Source organism: Thunnus thynnus, chromosome 10 (assembly GCF_963924715.1).
Source record: "Thunnus thynnus chromosome 10, fThuThy2.1, whole genome shotgun sequence".
Taxonomy (NCBI): domain Eukaryota; kingdom Metazoa; phylum Chordata; class Actinopteri; order Scombriformes; family Scombridae; genus Thunnus; species Thunnus thynnus.
This window is the reverse complement of record NC_089526.1, coordinates 23,778,166-23,796,889: the sequence shown is the minus strand read 5'-3', so window position 1 is coordinate 23,796,889 and position 18,724 is coordinate 23,778,166. Positions and strand designations below refer to the sequence as shown.

Below are 18,724 nucleotides of genomic sequence, written 5' to 3'. Positions count from 1 at the left end.
CAGAATGATGCTTTAATAAGGTTTAATAATTCACCATTGAATTTTACTGAAAGATGTGTAGCAAAAATAACGACACAATCTAGCGTGAGGTGCGCACATTCTCAGCGCACTTTCTTCCTGTATAAATAGCATAGTTGTTGTGGAACAAGCAGTTTGTTCAGCTCCAGCTTGTGCAATAAAGGGACCTTCCACACACAACACAGTAAAGTGCCATTCATATAATACTCGCGGGCCGCACTAACATTAAACTTTCATATCAAGGTGGGGTTCACCACCACCACCACCACCCACTAAGACCTAAGTAATAAACATAAAGTAGAATCATCACCTTTCTGACAATGTCAGCAAAAACTGAAAATGTATAAGCTTTGTAAATGTAGAATTTATGGCAGAGCTCTTGTATTGGATTGCATTAGATTACGTCCATCCAAAGCAGATCCATAGCATCTTTTCTTTCCATTTTTTATCTTAAGGTCCCAGCAATCAGAAAGTTATCAGGCAAATTTGGGAAAGAGTATTAAATTTTCAACAGCATGGGGTAATCAACGTTTTCAAATTTAAAATAAATATGAGGTATCAATTCACGGAGTCCTGACCCCTAAGTGTTAAAAAACTGACATCTTCAGTTAGGAAATTTTAAAGACTCCTGCTGTGTTTATCAGGTGAAAGCAGTTTAACAAGCAGTGCACTTATTTGTTGGAGTTAAACTGTGTGTTGAGCGGTCATCATGCATCACTTGGATGCTTTGAAACTCCAAGATGATGCTATTGTATGCCACCAAATGTCAGAGGCTGTCAGGAAGAGTTCTTATTTGAAGCCCTGTAATCCAAGTGGGACCCAGTGATCCATAGTGCAGTGGGGCCAGAGTTTTAGAGAGATGGCTTCAACTCATCCAGGTAAACAAACAGACAAGCAAACAAACACAATTCAGAGCGAGCAATGCTCCCATGCCTATAAAATTCATTGCTCTCGCTCCTGCTCTTTTTATGAGTGTCTCTGGATGTGTACAAGGCCATTGGACAGCTAAACTTTCTAGCATCCTAACATATAGCACCAGCTGCAGGCACAGACAAGCAAACTGTCAGTTTACCCTTGAGGTTTAGAGCTACTTAACGATGATTGACAGCCTGAGAACCTTAAAGTCAGTCAGATTTAACATCTCCTCTTAGCATGAAGTGTTTTTTCAGACATAAAACGTGATTCAAATTAACTTGTTATCCTTTCTCAACCTATGGTATTAGAGATTGTTATCAAGTTATATATGAACCGAAAATGCAAATTAAGAAACACTGATCCCTAACAGAGCAACTTCAGGGCTGGAAAACAAGAATTGCATCACAAGACAGCACAGTTTAAAGCAATAGATCAATAACATAATTAATATTGAGATCAACACAGAGACGTATTACTGAAATTATTGAAATTACATGAATTTTTAATTAAATCTGATTTATCTGATAGTTGTCAAATGGAAAATTAAGTAACATTTTGTACTGGCCAACTTCGCCAGCCAATTTCCTGAAAGTGGATGCTGAAAGGATTTTTAACTTAAGACAAATTCCTGATAGTTTGAAGTCCACAAAACGTAGGACTACAGGGTAAGAAATATGTTTTTCTGACACCTCTTAGGAGCTTTTACCCTTTTATCAATTGAAGATTTCTATCTGATCTCTGCAAATGAGTTTATTGATTCCATCGTCATCATGCTGGGGAAGGTTGGTGTGAGGCTTCACATCAATCACCGTGAAAATAGACCCAAAAAAATCTCAGTTTCCTTCGACAAAAGGCAACATTGAAGTCTGGCTAGACCAAAGAAAACAGTTCTTTGTTATTCGTCTGACCTTTAATATGATTGTAGAGCCCTGTTCACAAAGGGCAAAAACAACAAGCTGTAGATTACACGTCACTCATTATTTCAAATGTGGACGCAACTTGAAGCCTGTAAGGCTTTTTAGATATTAGATACAGGTTTTTGCTTTTATTCCATGAAATTTGATCAAAAATCTGATCTGTTTTATTTTTTTCATACTTTACGCTTTCTCTATCTTTCTATTATCTGGTTTGTAAATTTTACTAATTATCTACTCAACACTTCTGTGTGTTGTAAGCACTCTGAGAATGCTGAGAGTTTAGAGTATTCCTCCTTCACCATGCAATCTGGCAATATTTAGCTTGCTTGACTGAATATGAACAGTCCTATTTCAACAGAGTGGCTAAATGGTTGTCAGAGGAAGATTACAATATTCAAAGCAGGTTGAGAACAAAAGGTGCCCCGCAGGTAAATCACCAATTTTGGCTAAATTACCATGTGTATTAGATTCAATTTATTCTTTCTGGGATTTATTATTGATCTTCCCAGGCAAAATATAAAAAATGTCAAAATGTCTCCAAAAGCTATCCTCAACTCCAGTCACGCTGAGAAGAGTGCAATGTTTAATTGAAGAATATGAATTGACAATTGACCCAGATATTCCACCAGGGCAATTAATACAAGGAACTATTGGATATACAGTAACTGGCTCGCTAGTTTTCACAAACCCATAACCTGACAGAAAGGCACCAACTGTATAAGTACGTCTCCTGAGAGTTACTTGAGGAGGGATCGAGATCAATGGCATAAAATATCCTTTAAGACAATACTCCCGCTTGCCAGACTTTATATTATATGTGAGGGAGGAAAATACAGAATCAGTTGACCCTATCTTTTTTGACAAATTTGAATTGATCGCTCATTATCTGGGGGTGCACCTACTGTACGTATCACCTGTCTCTCTGTAGTAGAGACGCCAGAGATTTCAACTTATCGCTCTGGCATTGAGGCCACATTTGGCCACAGTACCTGCACACTGGGACTCGTTACGTTGGTATTTTGATGAGATTGCCATGCTCCCTTCAACCCCTCATCCCATCAAATCAGGCACATTTTAGTCAGAGAACTATATGAGAGCTCTCTAATGTGCCTCGCAAACCTATGTCAGAATCTACCATTAGTCTATGAGACATCCCAAATCGATGATATGAATCAAGCACATGAAAACACTGCATCCGTGCCAAGAAGTAATCTCCGAAAAGCCATATTGCATATCTGTGAGGGAACAAATAGACAGCCTGAGTGAGTCTGCAGAGATAGAATAGCAGTGCATTATGTGAGGAGTCCATTTTTCCAATTGGACTTTCTCATCTTTTGTCACTCAGTATGCACTGAAGGAGATACAATAAAAAAACAGTAGACAGCACTCACTTGTTCTTATCTTTTTAAAGGAGACTGGGCAGCCCACTTTCCACAGGTAATTTATTTATTTTCAAGACAGTTACATTGACGGGAACCAGTAACGTGCATAGAATTTTTGTGAAGTATCCCAGAATTACTTTGTGCCACCATTTGGCTGCTGCACAAAATCTAATCACAATCTGGACATTCAAGGACGACTTGAGAAACAAAATGGTACAAAAAAAAATTATATAACCTAGGTCATTCTCTGTTATCAGCAATAGCACATATTACCGGACATGACATGCCTTGTCACTTCGGTGCTCAGTTTCAGGCATTTAATATCATCATCAAACAAAGCGTGAGAAAATTTTGGCACGCAAGTCATCAATTTCTCAGGTCATATCAAATGCTGTAAGTCCTCCTTCTCTGCCGTCTTCCAGCTTGCGAGCAGATTTGTGTTTATCTGTCCTTACTGGGAGCAGAGCAGCTGAGAATCAAACCCTGACATTGCAGTAGTGAGGGAGTGTATTTCATCTGTGCAAACCAGACGTCCCAGAAATTCTATCACAATACATTTCGTAGTTACACTGTACCCTTATTGTGCTGTTAGGATTGTTGGTACATTGCTATATGTACCAGGGACATTTTTGTGGGCTGACTGTTATTATATAAATGAACAGAGTGGGTTACTGCACATTGATATAAATAAACCCATCAGAGTAAGTCCTCTATAAGGTGCAATTAAGCCTTTATTTACTGTTGATGGCAGATCATGTTTCACTTCCTCCGCCATACCTCGCAGTTGTGACAACAGTATATTCCCCTCCGCTGGTCTTAAATTTGTAACATCACTCCTGTGCTGCCTGGAGGATCCTTGCAACTTCTGGATGAGTACAGCTTTATTGTCGCTATCCATTTTCTTTTAGACTTCTAGCAGAAATCTTGTGATAATTTTTAGCTTGCACTACAAAAAACATGGAGGCAGTTTATTCTAAATAGTTCAGCTACCTGAAGGCTGCTCTTCTTTATTCTGCCCATATATTGGCGTCATTAGCATTTTATCAATGAGGCATTGGGTTTTTTTTGTTTTTTTTTTATTCACTGAGCCAATTTGGGAGCACCAACTGCACCATGCTCTTTTTCAGCCTGTCCCAAGCCTCTATTTAATAGCTAGAATGGCATCGTACGCTATTGACTGTGGACAGGGTGCAGTGCAGGAATTGCAGGGCAATAGAAAAAAGCCAGAGCTGGTTAGCCAGACAAATGAGAAGGCCCCTGGCAGCTTTAAATCTCGACAATTATAGAGCGTCCCTGATGCTGCGGCCACATGCTGAATAAAACGTATGATCTGAAACACCCATACAGACAGTAAGACAGATGAGGTCAGAACACAGAGACTTTGAGCCACACAGGTAAGTACTGACAAAGACGACCGCACATACAAATGCACGTCTGCACATATGTGAAACAGACACACTCCTTTTTTGTCTGTGTCACTATTGGGCCTCCCACACCGACACACACACACACACACACACACACACATTTGTACATATGCAAGCAGAACTGCAACAAGTACCTGCAGAGACAAAGTACAATGGGTTTTTTTTCCCATGGGTTTGAGGGGCAAGTTGGTTTTCATTTTAAGGGCACCGTTTTCTTTCCAGACATGACACTCACTAGAAATGGAAGAATGCATTCTGTATCGAGTCCATCTCTATCGCTGGTGTATTTGCTCCTCTCTACCTCTTAGAATCTTAATATTTCTCTCCAAGGTTTTCATTCACGGTTTCTCCGGTGTCATCTTACTCAGTTATCTTTTTTTCCCTTTTTTGGTGATTTTGGCAGCACAAGGATACCAGTGACCAGAGAGCCATGTAGTTTAATTCAGTGGTTCTCAAACTGTTTCATGTCATGGACCTCTAAACTGACACAAATTAGACCACAGACCCTCATTTGATAAGCTTTTATCCCAGGGTCCTCCATCTGATAAGATTTTTGCTTTTAGATGTTTTATTACAGAAAGTGTATGAAACCCATGATCAAAGTAGTCATACATTCTGTCATTGTGTTATTTATGGATGGAATTATAGTGAAAATAAATTATTCCCTTTTTTGTTAGGGAGTCCCTGGAAGCCCTTCAAGGACCCCTGGGGGTCCCCGGACCCCACTTTGAGAACCACTGGTTTAATTAAAGTGAAAATAGATGACGTGTTTTCTTTCGTGTGGCTCTTCACATTTAGGCTAACTGGAATGAATATTCCAGCACCCATCATCAGCAACAAAAACTGGCTACGGCTGCATTTTGTGACAGAAAGCAACCACCGCCACAAAGGCTTCAGGGCTCAGTATCAAGGTAAGACATGATTCATTTGCACATTGTAATAGAAGGGCCCCTACTTGAACAAAAAAGGATCATCGTAGGAAAAACACACTGTAATTACAAAACATGTTTTTGATCTTTGTTAACTGAATATTAAACAGTTTGATTAATACCCCTCTGTAGAGGGCATGAAGGCTTTTTCTGCTTCAAACCATTGACTTCAAAGGGCCTTGTTAATCAAATATTTGAGAGATACATACTGTATATTCTTTCCCCTTATAAAACTCAGCTCAGGCAGCTCAATAATCCATTACCCTGACATTGTTCTCTGGCATGACTTTAAAGTCAGTATATGTGCTGCATATAGTCTATACCATAGGGCCTTAAAGCCTGGCCCCAATCCAGATATGAAACCTGCCACTTCACCATAAACAGCTCTATAAAAGCTTTCAGTAACATGCATGTGGGGCAACTTACTGTAAATGAAGACATAAAATTGCATGAAAAATCACTAGTGCAGTGCATTGTTGTGCGGTGGTCAGGCAATTTTCATATGCGTTTGTTATTTGTTATGTAAAGGGAAGATATTTTTAAGCAGAGACGCGCGCTGGGAGGTTTTATTATTAAAATCATTATCTGGTCACTTCAGAGATATACCTCCTAATTGTGTTTGTAGCAGCTTGAATTAACAAGTTGACTCACCGCATAGTTCAGACACACGCCCAATGTTTTCAAATTCAGATAGACTTATTTTGCTTGATACATCATTCGTTGCTTTCGGCTATTCTGCTGATACTTCAAAATTATGACAGCCGCTTGCATCACCTGGCTTTTGTGTGCAATCTGGCCCCTGCTGTGTTTAGTCTTACCTTATGTAGCATTGCAGTCCTTTTTCTGCTCTTTGATTCTGCATAGCATTTTCCTCCTATCAGCTACAACCATTAAATCTGCTCCCTCCAATCAATTTATATCCACTGTTTAATATGTCTGAGTTATACACTGAAAACTGACAAACATGAAAAACTAATTTAGATTTTATAGAATAGCTATTGCAACTCTTATGAATGCATCAGAGCCATAGGACTCATTTCCTTTGAAAAAGGATGCACACCAGTAGCAATTACATTTTGATGTTCTTTATAGGACCAAGTATTATCCAGAGAAAGAAACACTTGTACTGTATCTTCTCACATCTAATACTGTAACTTCTTTTATCTAATGAACTCTTTCTATTGCTCTCGACCAGTGAAAAGCTCTGGAGAGCTTAAATCCAGAGGGGTAAAATTATTACCAGGAAAGGACAACACTAACAAACTGTCTTTGAGTAAGTCTTTTATTTTTCTTATGCAACTGTTTTCATTGTTTGGATTTTTTGTTTATGTAGGGCTTGCGTTCTTGATCTTTGTTTCTTTCTTGTCTTTTTTTGCTGCATCATTTGGTGAAGGAATTAAGCTACAGTACTAGATTTTGCAGAAGTGCAGTCTCTTTTTCTTTCTGATGACCTATTTCCCCTTCTGTCCTTGGACTTCCTGTCCTGACAGAAATGGACTCAGCTAGATCAGGCCTACTTATGTATATTGCAGCAAAATACTAAATTTGATCAGTTTCAGTCGGCCAACACTTCCTCTGTCTCGTTCTGTTTATTATTTAAGTAGTACATCAGATTGACTTATGTTCATGCACTGTGTGATCTACACACACAGCAGTAGTCAAGGTTGAGTGACCACTCACTTGTCAGATGATTTGTGTACACTTCAGACTGAAGTGAATGCATTCTAATTGCTTGCGGAGCTGTGTCATTAACATAAATCTGGAACACAATTCCCTTTAACTCCTCAGTGTGCTAAACACTTCAATGATAACTGGTTGTAATCTTTATTGCCTTATGTGTCATAGATTCGGCATTGCATGGAGACATGAATAATGCAGAAGGCTGTAATCTTTGCTATGAGACAATACTGTATATCATTTAAAAGACTATGAAGAGACGCTTCATATGCCTTGTGGATTTGTTGCATATAATTGAACCCATAACTGTATTATAACCTCTAACAATTAACTTCAAAGCTAATGAACTTCCTGAAAAAAGGAAGAACACATGCCGGTAGAGCTTCTCACGTTCAAACAGAAGGGTCTTTGTATGTGTGGGGTGATGCCTTACTGCAAATTTTACAACAAACCTTAGAGATAATTATGATACTACATATTTCATGAAATTCATTTCCAGTGCATGCTGTCTTTGATTCACAGATCATAATGTGAGGGGGAGATGAGCTTCTTAAAAGTCAGAACACAGACAAACACTGAACTATTCTCCCGCTTCAAAGCCACCTCTTTTCGGCTACTTTTCGACCAAAGTAAAGCCCTATCTACAAAGCTTTATCTAGTGTACTTAAACTATTATTATGTATGGAGAGTCCCACTGAGTGATTACTGTAGCGCCTGCAGTTGATAGTTGAAGGTTATTTAATCCTCTTAGTCTCTGTTGGGCACAGATATATTTCCCTCTATTTTGTCTAGCTCAGGTAAGAGAGTTGCATTTACCCTTGGCACTCACTCTGATATCACAAAATGTAAGTGTCACAGTCGAAAGTCTGTGACATTGAAAGATGGGGTCAATTTGTTTAACGACATAATTCCTGGAACCAAATTCTGTTATCAAACATAACCGGTGAAGATTCAAGCAGGCAGTGTTACCTACTTTTCAAGAGCTTTTCACTGCAGCGGGTGTTTTCTGGAAGTACAAAGTTTGACAATTAAAGTGTCACTCTCAGTGTTCTTGGTCCTTGTCTTTCTCACTCAGTGAATGAAGGAGGAATCAAACAGGTGTCTAATTACTGCCCTGACCCAGGGGAGCCGGAGAATGGCAAACGGATCGGCTCTGACTTCAGGTGGGTTGGTGCCACTGCAGCTGAGGTGAAGGAGAGTTAACCACGTGCTCTCCATCCAGTTTTAGTGTAATGACTTGCAGCATATTCCAAGTTTTACTGGTCCATTCTATTAAATCAACAAGATCTGAGAGCACATAATCCCAGTTCCAACCTAGTTATGGCAACCTGCAGCTGTTTTAAACTTTATTATATCACTTTATATATCAAATGTTTTATCTATTTGCCAGAGACAGGGGGAATTTTATTGTTAATATTGTGCAGTGTAGTGTACTGTATCTCATTTTTCATGAGCCAGACCCATTCAGCAAACACAAACCATATCATTATTTCAGTAGGGGAAAATAAAAATGTTCTCTTTCAGAGAATATACTTTGACATATATCAGACTTTCATTTGATTATTGTCTTATGCCCTGTACAGAATACGACACAGTGAATTCATGCAGCTTTAGAAACCCTTTCTAGTTGTAAAAATGAGCCTGTCGGATGAAGGGATTTAGTTACAGTTCACTCACAGGTCCCTGCACAACTGAGTGTATGTTTCTTTGTTCATGTATATGTATACCCTCTATGGCCAAAATCGCTCTCCAGTTTACTGTTAGCTGCAGCATATTTGTGTCATGTATGAATAGTCCATATGCAAAAAATGTTCAGTGCATTAAAGGGAATTATTGTTTCCTATTTTTAACTGGGACATTTGTAAGTTGTGTAAGTATGGACAATGATGACATTTAACGAGAATAAATGGACTAATTTATCTACCAAATTTGATATATCAATGCACGATGAATGGCATGGGATAAATCATGAATGTGATATCTCATCAGGAGTCATTTTTGAGAAATTGATTGCTTTTTCAGGTGTTAATGGTGTTTGTTATCTTCTCAGCATCGGAGCAACTGCTCAATTTACCTGTGATGAAGACCATGTGCTGCAGGGTTCCAAAACGATTACCTGCCAGCGCGTAGCTGAAGTCTTTGCTGCTTGGAGCGACCACAGACCCGTCTGCAAGGGTGAGCGAGGCTCCTGAAGAGCTAATAAAACAGTTTGATTAAGGCACTGCCTCTGGATATAGGCTCTATGCAGATACAGGGAAGTTCATTTCTGTTAATTATGTATGAAAGCCTCTGCTGCAGCACTCTACTTTTCCATTCCAAAATGCTCTGCCTGTTTTTTTTGTGTTTCATAATACCTGGAGCACCTTTTAGAATTTGATTAATGGAAATGTAGCTAATAGACCCTCTCTCTACTTGTGCAAACAATATATTACCTTTCTGTCATATTACAATACAAGAGTTATTACTCTGCCTTCTGAGCACCTTTTTCATCAATATTTATTGTGAATTTTAACATTTGACTGGTGTAGGTGTAGTCATGATTTATAATGTGTATTAATATATATTTTTAAAATGATCAGGGATATGTTGAATCTGTCTTTTAACTTAATGTGTCTATCTTATGTGTCTTTATGCTGTTGCAGTGAAAACATGTGGGTCAAATCTACAGGGACCATCTGGCACTTTTACATCCCCTAACTTCCCTATCCAGTATGAGAGTAACTCCCAGTGCGTGTGGATCATCACTGCCAGCGATCCAAACAAGGTAGAGGAATAGAACAAGTCGGCCTTAAGCTTTTTCTCGCTTTGGATGCATCTTTTAACATGTATTACTCCTATATTTTGATCAAATCTCATGAAAACACACAGCTACTTTTGTTACATGAGGTCTCACCAAAAACCAGTTCTTTGGATCCCAACACATTATTCTCATTATCACATGTATTTTACCTGTTGTACATGAGAGTGTTAATTATCATTACCTGATATCCCATTAATGTAGTAAATTGCAGATCACATTCACCAATAGAAAAAATGTACCTCTAGAGAAGTCTCTCAGTCTCTGCACAGCATTGCAGACATGTTATTTATAAAGATGAGGCATTTATTTTCTTGAATAATTTACTTAAGAAATCCCTTGAACAATTTAAGGAAGAGTATAAGTAATGTGGTGTGTGTGTTTTTATAAACAAGTGTAACAGTCCCTCATTAGTTATAAAATAATCACAAATGAGCAATTGTTTCCTGTTCCCCAGTGAGTGAACCCTCACCTTTTACCATCAGAAATCTCTGCCTTCATGCAGTGTATAGCATTTGTCCAGACATCCCCTTCCTGCATACACATTTATGCATGCATCTATTTTCCAAGGGTTTCCCAAGGTGGGAAAAGGTTACATAGAATATGCATATATTTTGACTTGAGTTCATCGCAACTTTCCCTCATTAATGTACATAGCTGCAGTGGATTGCATTTCGGTTCTCACTGGTCTGCCAGTTTGACCGTGGCAGTTGGCAGTTGAGCAATTCTCTTCATTTATCTGGGGTAACAGGAAATGAGAGAAATAATGATTGAATGAGACCAGCTTCTCCCCAAAGTGAAGAGGTCAAAGCTGTTTTCCTAATGGTCATTACTGCTCTCCTACATCAAATCGGCCTCTTTATTGGTATTCTGTCCAGTGAGTCATACACACAGGGGTGTCAGTTCAGTTCTGTCCTGCTAATAAACAATAACTAACCAACTAACACTCATTCAGAGCTCACTAGGACTGGCAAGTGCTATTGCTTTGTGCCACCATGCACTCTCCAAGGCAAAAAAGTCATTGATTTGGCGCTGAAAGTTGGTCCATTAGTGTTATTATAGCAATTCTGCTTGTGTGTGCATTGTAATGAGGCTATTATAAATGGATGTTGTGCAGGCGTTGCCCTCCCCATGGCTAGAGAAAGGATTGCTAAGGATGAGCAAGCGGCCATCATGTGTTTGTCATTAACAGATGTGATACTCATGTCATTATAACATCCTTTCTTTCATCACAAATCCCTGTAAGCAAAGAGTAGGCTGAGATAATGTGGTTTTATTGTTTAATGTCTCTGCAGTAGACTCAATTTTACACGATTATTGTAAGTGTAAGCAGCTGTTGCCTGTTTGATCAGTGAATATGTCATCTTTTTTTTGTCGCATACATTTATTAAGGGAAAAAGATAACCAGTGACAGCTGGCAAAGTTATGTAGAGGGTGAACGTGGACAGGCAAATAATAATTTTGGATTCGTAAATTTGGCTCGCCATGATTGGTTTGTAATATTTGAGTTGTACTCTAAAGTAATGTGAAGAGATACTGCTGTCAGCTTCTATATTGCTTTGAAGGATGTTTGTGGTGTCCTTTGTTTGTGGGCGTGTGCAGCACCGACATGCACTATTTGTCAAAGCCTTATACAATAAACAGTCAAAAATTTGATGTGAGTTGAGTTTTGTGTTTGCATTTAATTTTCTCTTGATGCCATTGCTGATTTGAGTTTTAGGGGGAGAGTCTGCATACATCATAAAAGTACCAGAATATAGCCCACATTATGCAGTTACCTGAATTGTGAGATAGGAGAAATTCTTCTAGGTTTTTACAGCATTGTTTGATCAAACATTTTCCTGTCTGCTTGAAAAAATGTAAAAGGCATTACAATAAGTAGACTTTCTCTACTCAGACTTGCCTCTCTCACAGTTTAGCTGTCTCCAGAAACACTCTCTCTAAAGGCAATGTATGGAAATGAGCAGCTATGTTATGAATTTCATATACAGTAAATGAGATGGGGGAGGGGGTTATTTCATAATAAAACTTGAGAAACATTTGGAATCACTGCTCATCTAACTGAGAGGGTTTGACTTATATAAATGAATACTATGAATAAGGTCGACTGTCAGGACAGCAACGACATCTGGTAGACCTGTCGGTTTGAACCACTTCGGTACAATTGGGTGTAAACAGAATGGTGTTCAAGGGCACACGGTGGAGATTTCATTGTCATGCTGCATGTTAACACTTATAAAAGGACAGACTGTAAAAGCTTCTTATACTTTATTGCAGGTTATTCAGATCAACTTTGAGGAGTTTGACTTAGAGATCGGGTACGATTCACTTACGATCGGAGATGGAGGGGAAGTAGGTGATTCTAAAACAATAATACAAGTGTAAGTACATCATTAAATACTACATCAGATACATATTGTAATTTGTACCATAATATTACTTAGCAGTCAAATCTACTGTATAGCTGGGTAGATGTACATTTTTTAGATAATGTTGTGAAAGACGCAAAGAACCTTGAACGAATTCAGTGACCGCACGATTTAAATGAAGGCTTATTTTGTTGAAACATACCCTATAATAAATATTATGCAACACTGTACAATGTATAAATCATCATTTGGTTGAATGCATTTTTACTCTGTGTAATGACATGTTTGAAAAGTGAGTTATGATACCATAGTGACATTTTTTGTTGCCCTGTCTGCAGGCTGACTGGGAGCTTTGTCCCAGACCTGATTGTCAGCATGTCCCATCAGATGTGGCTTCATCTCCAGTCCGATGAGAGTGTAGGCTCGATCGGCTTCAAGATCAACTATAAAGGTACACATACTTAAGTGCTGATGCCATCTCTCACTGTCTGTATTCACGTCTGTGTCTATAACTGTCCCCATCAGTAAAGCAGTGACTCAATTTTCCTCTCTGCCTTTCTGTCCTTCTATCTGTCTGGTTGACTATCTCTCACTCTCCTTATGAAAAACTGAAAAACTCAAGAGTCTTCACCTGGACCTTTACAGATAATGTTTAAGAAAGATAGTAAATGTACCTCACAGTACTGTACTTGGCTTGAATTAATCCTCTACTATTTCCCATTTCCCTTCTTTGCCATTTCCATCCCTGCCCCCTCCTCTTCTGCCCTCACTCACAGAAATTGACAAAGAGAGTTGCGGTGACCCTGGTACACCTCTGTACGGCTACCAAGAGGGTAGTGGCTTTTTAAACGGAGATGTTCTGCGCTTTGAATGCCAGTTTGGATTCGAGCTCATCGGGGAGAGGATGATAACCTGCCAGAACAACAATCAGTGGTCCGCTAATATCCCCATCTGCATATGTGAGTCCAATACATGCTTTTTTTTCATGACAACAAATGAAGCAATTACTTATGTGCTTGGAAAGTTCAAAATGACACTAAGCTATTGGAGGATTAATTATAGTGTTGTTAAATGACCATGCAGTGCATTGTGTGTAAACAATATTGCGCATAATGTGTAATGAGAGATTTATAGCATATGGTTGCCTTGTTATGCTGGGGTTAATTTGAAAGAAAAAAGGCAGGGTACATACAGTTAGATTATACAAATACTCTGGAGAAGGGAAACCTGCATTACACTGTCCATAACAAAAATCCAGTCCTCTCTTTTTCCAAGTTAACTGTGTCTATTGGGACAATGTGTAGAATTCCTGTGCACCCATATTGCTACATGTCTGTATTTTCATTCACTAACTCCTTTGTTCCATCCCACTTACAGTCTTATGTTTCTCAGCACCCATGGGAGCAGTGCTGTCTCCTTAGTTAGGTGGTTAGTTATACAGTACTGACATTGTTCTATACTGCTTTGATATTGTCATGGCAGAATCTCCAGTACAGTGTAGGTTGTCATGTGACCAGAGAGGATTGCTGTAAAGCAAATTGCCTCGCTTGGGATATTTCAGTTTTTTAAATGATTTATAATCTATGTTTTCCCTCTCTCACACAGTCCCCTGCTTCTCCAACTTCACCGCTCCCATGGGGACGGTGTTGTCCCCTGACTACCCCGAAGGCTATGGGAACAACCTCAACTGTGTATGGTTGATTATCTCAGAGCCTGGCTCCAGAATCCACCTGGCTTTCAATGACTTTGACCTGGAGCCACCCTATGACTTCCTCACTATCAAAGATGGGGACCAGTCAGGAGCCACAATTCTAGGACGCTTCTCAGGGGCCGAAGTTCCTTCCCACCTGACGTCCAACAGTAACATCCTGCAGCTGGAGTTTCAGGCTGATCACTCTATGTCTGGGCGAGGGTTCAACATCACCTATAGCAGTAAGACACTTTGCTGACTGTTTAATCAAGTTGATTCAAACAATAGTAAAGCATATATTAGCCAATAAACGCAAATAAAACTCCCTTAGCAAATATCAGGACTGACTAAGCTCTTAAATGTACACACTTTTTAAAACTCATAAACAGTTAACCAAAGAAGTAGCACTTATCTTTAGAGATACTATTAAAAGTGGAAATAAATCACATCTCTGCACATCTTCCAGCAATATGCAGATGAATCAGGTGCTTCTCAGGTCAGGGACAGCAAATTTCAGATAAGAAAAGACTGGAGCACACTGACTGATTGCAGCTTTGACTCTGACATAGCAGTGTCGAAATGTTGGTGTGTTTACACAGCAAATCAATCAGTGTGCTCCAGTCTTTTCTCATCTGAACTTACATCGTTTATTTTATTGATAATTAAGGGGCTTATGAAGTTCAACAGCACCTGTAATTTGAGTGAAAGTGCATGTTATCAGTAAGGCTGTAGTCTGCTGGTTGACTGTTCAATTACTTGGTCGATATGCTCTCGTCCGACTAAGAACCCCCGCCAGGCCAAAAAAAAAAATTGTTAATGCCAAAATTAATGCCAAATATCCATTCATTTGGAAATCAATAGCGTTTTGGAGTCTCTGTGCAGCACTGTTAGGTACCTGAGTCAACCTCTGTGTTGTTGCCTGGGAAACTATTGGTAGTGTAACTCCGTTAAGGAATAGGGCATTGCGTAGTATGTTTGCGTAGCGGGTGGGAAAGAGCGAGGGGCGGAGAAGTGACAGTGGATGTGAGCAGAGGAAAGGGTTAGTAGTAAGTTGTCAGTCTGGCAGTAAATGTACAGTACAGACTACAGTGTGTCAGTTAATAAATGCTAAAAAGTCACGTCTGTTGTTTCCCTTAATGCTGGAGAAGTGAGGGGCGTTAGCTCCAAAGTTAGCAACAATGGGTTAGCCTAACCTGACGACACAAAACAGAGAAATACAGAACAGATAAAAATGTGTGGCTGCTGAGTTCACTGTGCACACTGTCCCCCTGATTAGTCGGAAGATTATGCACGATTTCAGTCGACCAAGATTTTCTTTGGTTGACTAGAGCCCTAGTTCTCATTCACAAACCATACTAGTCTTTTTGTTCTTTTTTAAAATGATTGCCCAAGCTTTTAGCAAAAAGCTAATTATTCTGCCTCATTGCCCAATACGTTGCCGTGTAATTCTGTTTTCTCCTGGCGAAGGCACAACAAGTTATAAAGATACAGGTTATTGTCACCCTCAGGTGTGCAGAGAAGAACTTTGTAAGTTTTTTTTCCCCCTCCTACAGACAGCAACATCTATTTCCTTTATCTCCCTACTCCTCAAAGACCCCATTTCTCATTCACACAAGAGGGTTTGTCATTAGATCTTGTTCTCTTTCTTCTCATTACAAGCTTTCGGGCATAATGAGTGCCCTGACCCTGGCATACCATTGAATGCCAGGCGCTTTGGGGACAGTTTCCAACTGGGCAGCTCCATCTCTGTGGTTTGTGAGGAGGGCTTCATCAAGACACAGGGAGCTGACACCATCACATGCCATCTGGAGGAAGGCAAGGTGATGTGGAGCGGACTCATTCCAAAATGTGAAGGTACTGAAATGGAATAGTAAATAATTGTGTGGATATTGGGCAGATAGGTCGACTACTGAGTTAGGAAGAGAAGGAAAGAAGAGGGGGAATTTTGATAAGAAAGTGAGTAGGTTGTATGGAACACTCAGGCCACCCAAACTGGGCTACATTTATCTGCTGTATCATTTCAAGGCATTCAACTTCAGCCCTCTGGTGACTCATTTGGTTTTTCATGTTGGTACAAAAAGATTACTGAGCTGTATCATCTGTAAAACAACAACTTTTCTTCTACATCTATTTTCCTCCTCTCTTATCTTCTCTCCCTATTGTTGCTCCTTCTACTATCCTCTACTCTTCAATCTATTTTTATCTTTAATTTATATCCGTATCCTCCCCATCCCTCCCACCATTCTTCCACCTCTCTGCTCCTCAAGCCCCTTGTGGGGGCCACTACTCAGGGCCGTCTGGTGTCATCCTCTCCCCGGGGTGGCCAGGCTACTACAAAGACTCCCTGAGTTGTGAGTGGGTCATTGAGGCCGAGCTGGGACGTTCCATCAAGATCAGCTTTGACAGGTCTGTATGACAGTGCTGCAACAACTCAGCCGTGGAAACAAAGATACACACAGAGACACAGACACACACACACAGACACACACACACACACACACACACACACACACACACACACACACACACACACACACGTGTACAAAGATACAAACAAAAACTGGGAGAGCACACAGTCCCTTATGTATACATATCCACATACTGTATTGTATATGAGTACTAGTATACACACACACACAGACCTGCTCATATATATATGCATATATGCACACACAAAACGGATGAATTTATGCACATACTGTACATGTGCACAGACACAGAAGGATTGCCCTTACCCTTAGCCCTTACCCTTAGCCCTTACCCTTAGCCCTTAGCCCTTAGCCCTTAGCCCTTAGCCCTTAGCCCTTAGCCCTTAGCCCTTAACCTTAGCCCTGAACCCTGGAAGTGTCTGAGTTAGAAATAGAAATTCAGAGGAGGTGAAAGGCAGACCTGGACGTAGTTTCCAAAAATGTTGAGAGCCTCAAGTTATTCTTTATTTCTCCTGTTGGCTCCTGCTCACTTCCTCAGAGGACTGCAATAAAAGAAGTCTTGCTTTAAGATTGCTTCTGTATTTCTTAACATTAAAAAGCGAAACCAATGTTCATATTTTATAATCGTTGCTTTCTTAGTGCTTTGACACACTCCTTTGTAAAGAAACAAAGAGCTTCTTTCTTTATGCTTTTTTGTTAAATGAGCCCAAATCTTTTTCCCTCTTTTACTTGAAATATGCAGGTTTTCATATGCGTAATTTATGCAGGTTTCTGTGGTGTTATACTGGAGGTAATATACTCCTTTTTTAAGCTCTTTGCATTTATAACATTGAGAGGCGTGAATTTTCTCTTGTTGAAAAGGTTTGAAAGTACTTTTTTCCCACAGTTTTGATAGTTATATTGGAAGTCTGTGTCAATGTCACTTGTTTAATGATGTAGAGACCTGAGTGTGACCACAAATCCATACCATGTCAGATATGAAAGAAACTCATTGATCGTATACTATTGCAATAATTGGAATGCTTGCTGTGCAAGATATTTCTTCTTATTTATCTCCTCAAAGTTAGAATGTTTTCTCTGTGGACAGAACAAGCTAAATGGTTTCAAACTGACTAATCTGTCAAACTACAAGTATTGTTTTGAATGCAAATAATTGTCTACTCTGCCATTCCCTCTTTCTTCTCTCTTTATTTGTAAGGTTTCAAACTGAGCTCAGTTATGACTTCCTGGAAGTGCATGATGGCCCCAACCTGCTCTCCCCTCTGATTGGCTCTTTCAATGGAACCCAGGTTCCTCAGTTCCTGTTTAGTAGCAGCAACACCCTATATCTGCTTTTCACCACTGATAACAGCAGATCAAACAGTGGCTTCAAGATCTTCTATGAAGGTGAGAGTACCTGTATTCTACTATTGCCTGAACATTAAAGTGGATGATTTATAAATGCAAAATGTTATTTTTTGAATGACACACAAATATTTGTAGTACCTTTCAAACTATTTCAAAACATTTCCAAATAGACACTAAAAACCAGCCTGTCCTCACAAGAAAAACGACAATATAGGTCTAAAATTCAGGCCGGTAAAAACAACGGTACGTTTGAGTGACAGACGCCATCTAGTGGCCATAGTAATTATGATCCGGGTGAATTGACGCAGATGATGTCAATATAAGGTGACTTCCTTATTAGAGGGAGGTGAATTGGGTGGATGGCTAGATAGTTAGTTAGTTAGATGGCAAAAAGTGGACTTAGCTGCAGCCTGCTTACAACTGTGAGTGTCATGTTTGCAACTGCGGGTCGGGACATTTTTAAAAAGAATCATAACAACGTTACGTTTTTTTTTTACAGTCACCATTACGATGAAGGTTGCGTAACTTTACGGAAGTACTAACTACGTTTCAAGTGATCGTTTTAACTCCAAAACCATGATTCCTTTTATCTAACCCTAACCAAGTGTTCTTTGTGCCAAAACCTAACCAGACCTCAACCACAGCGTTGTCACATCATAAATGGAAAGCGGCATTTTATGCTATATAGGTCGTTCTGAAAACGCTACTTAGGGTTGTTCTATGTGGTCCCTTAATTATTAGGATGTGTTGCTGGAAATTTAGATTGGCTCACCATTCTTGTAACATTTAGAACGAATTTAGAATGAATCTATGTGTCAAAACCAAAC

At 39.5% G+C, this 18,724-nt stretch overlaps 1 protein-coding gene across 6 annotated transcripts in view; it reads left to right on the top strand.

The window, feature by feature from the left end:
- The window catches only part of LOC137191775 (CUB and sushi domain-containing protein 3-like), a 234,512-nt gene that overhangs the window by 60,612 nt on the left and 155,176 nt on the right, over positions 1-18,724 (top strand). For all 6 annotated transcript variants that reach the window (XM_067602161.1, XM_067602159.1, XM_067602160.1 and 3 more), the window contains 12 exons: positions 5,458-5,570; positions 6,784-6,861; positions 8,341-8,428; positions 9,316-9,440; positions 9,908-10,029; positions 12,340-12,443; positions 12,770-12,882; positions 13,208-13,390; positions 14,037-14,363; positions 15,781-15,975; positions 16,389-16,527; positions 17,749-17,936. In XM_067602161.1, coding sequence (XP_067458262.1) covers positions 5,458-5,570; positions 6,784-6,861; positions 8,341-8,428; positions 9,316-9,440; positions 9,908-10,029; positions 12,340-12,443; positions 12,770-12,882; positions 13,208-13,390; positions 14,037-14,363; positions 15,781-15,975; positions 16,389-16,527; positions 17,749-17,936 — 1,775 coding nt within the window. The remainder of the gene's footprint in view (positions 1-5,457; positions 5,571-6,783; positions 6,862-8,340; positions 8,429-9,315; positions 9,441-9,907; positions 10,030-12,339; positions 12,444-12,769; positions 12,883-13,207; positions 13,391-14,036; positions 14,364-15,780; positions 15,976-16,388; positions 16,528-17,748; positions 17,937-18,724) is intronic.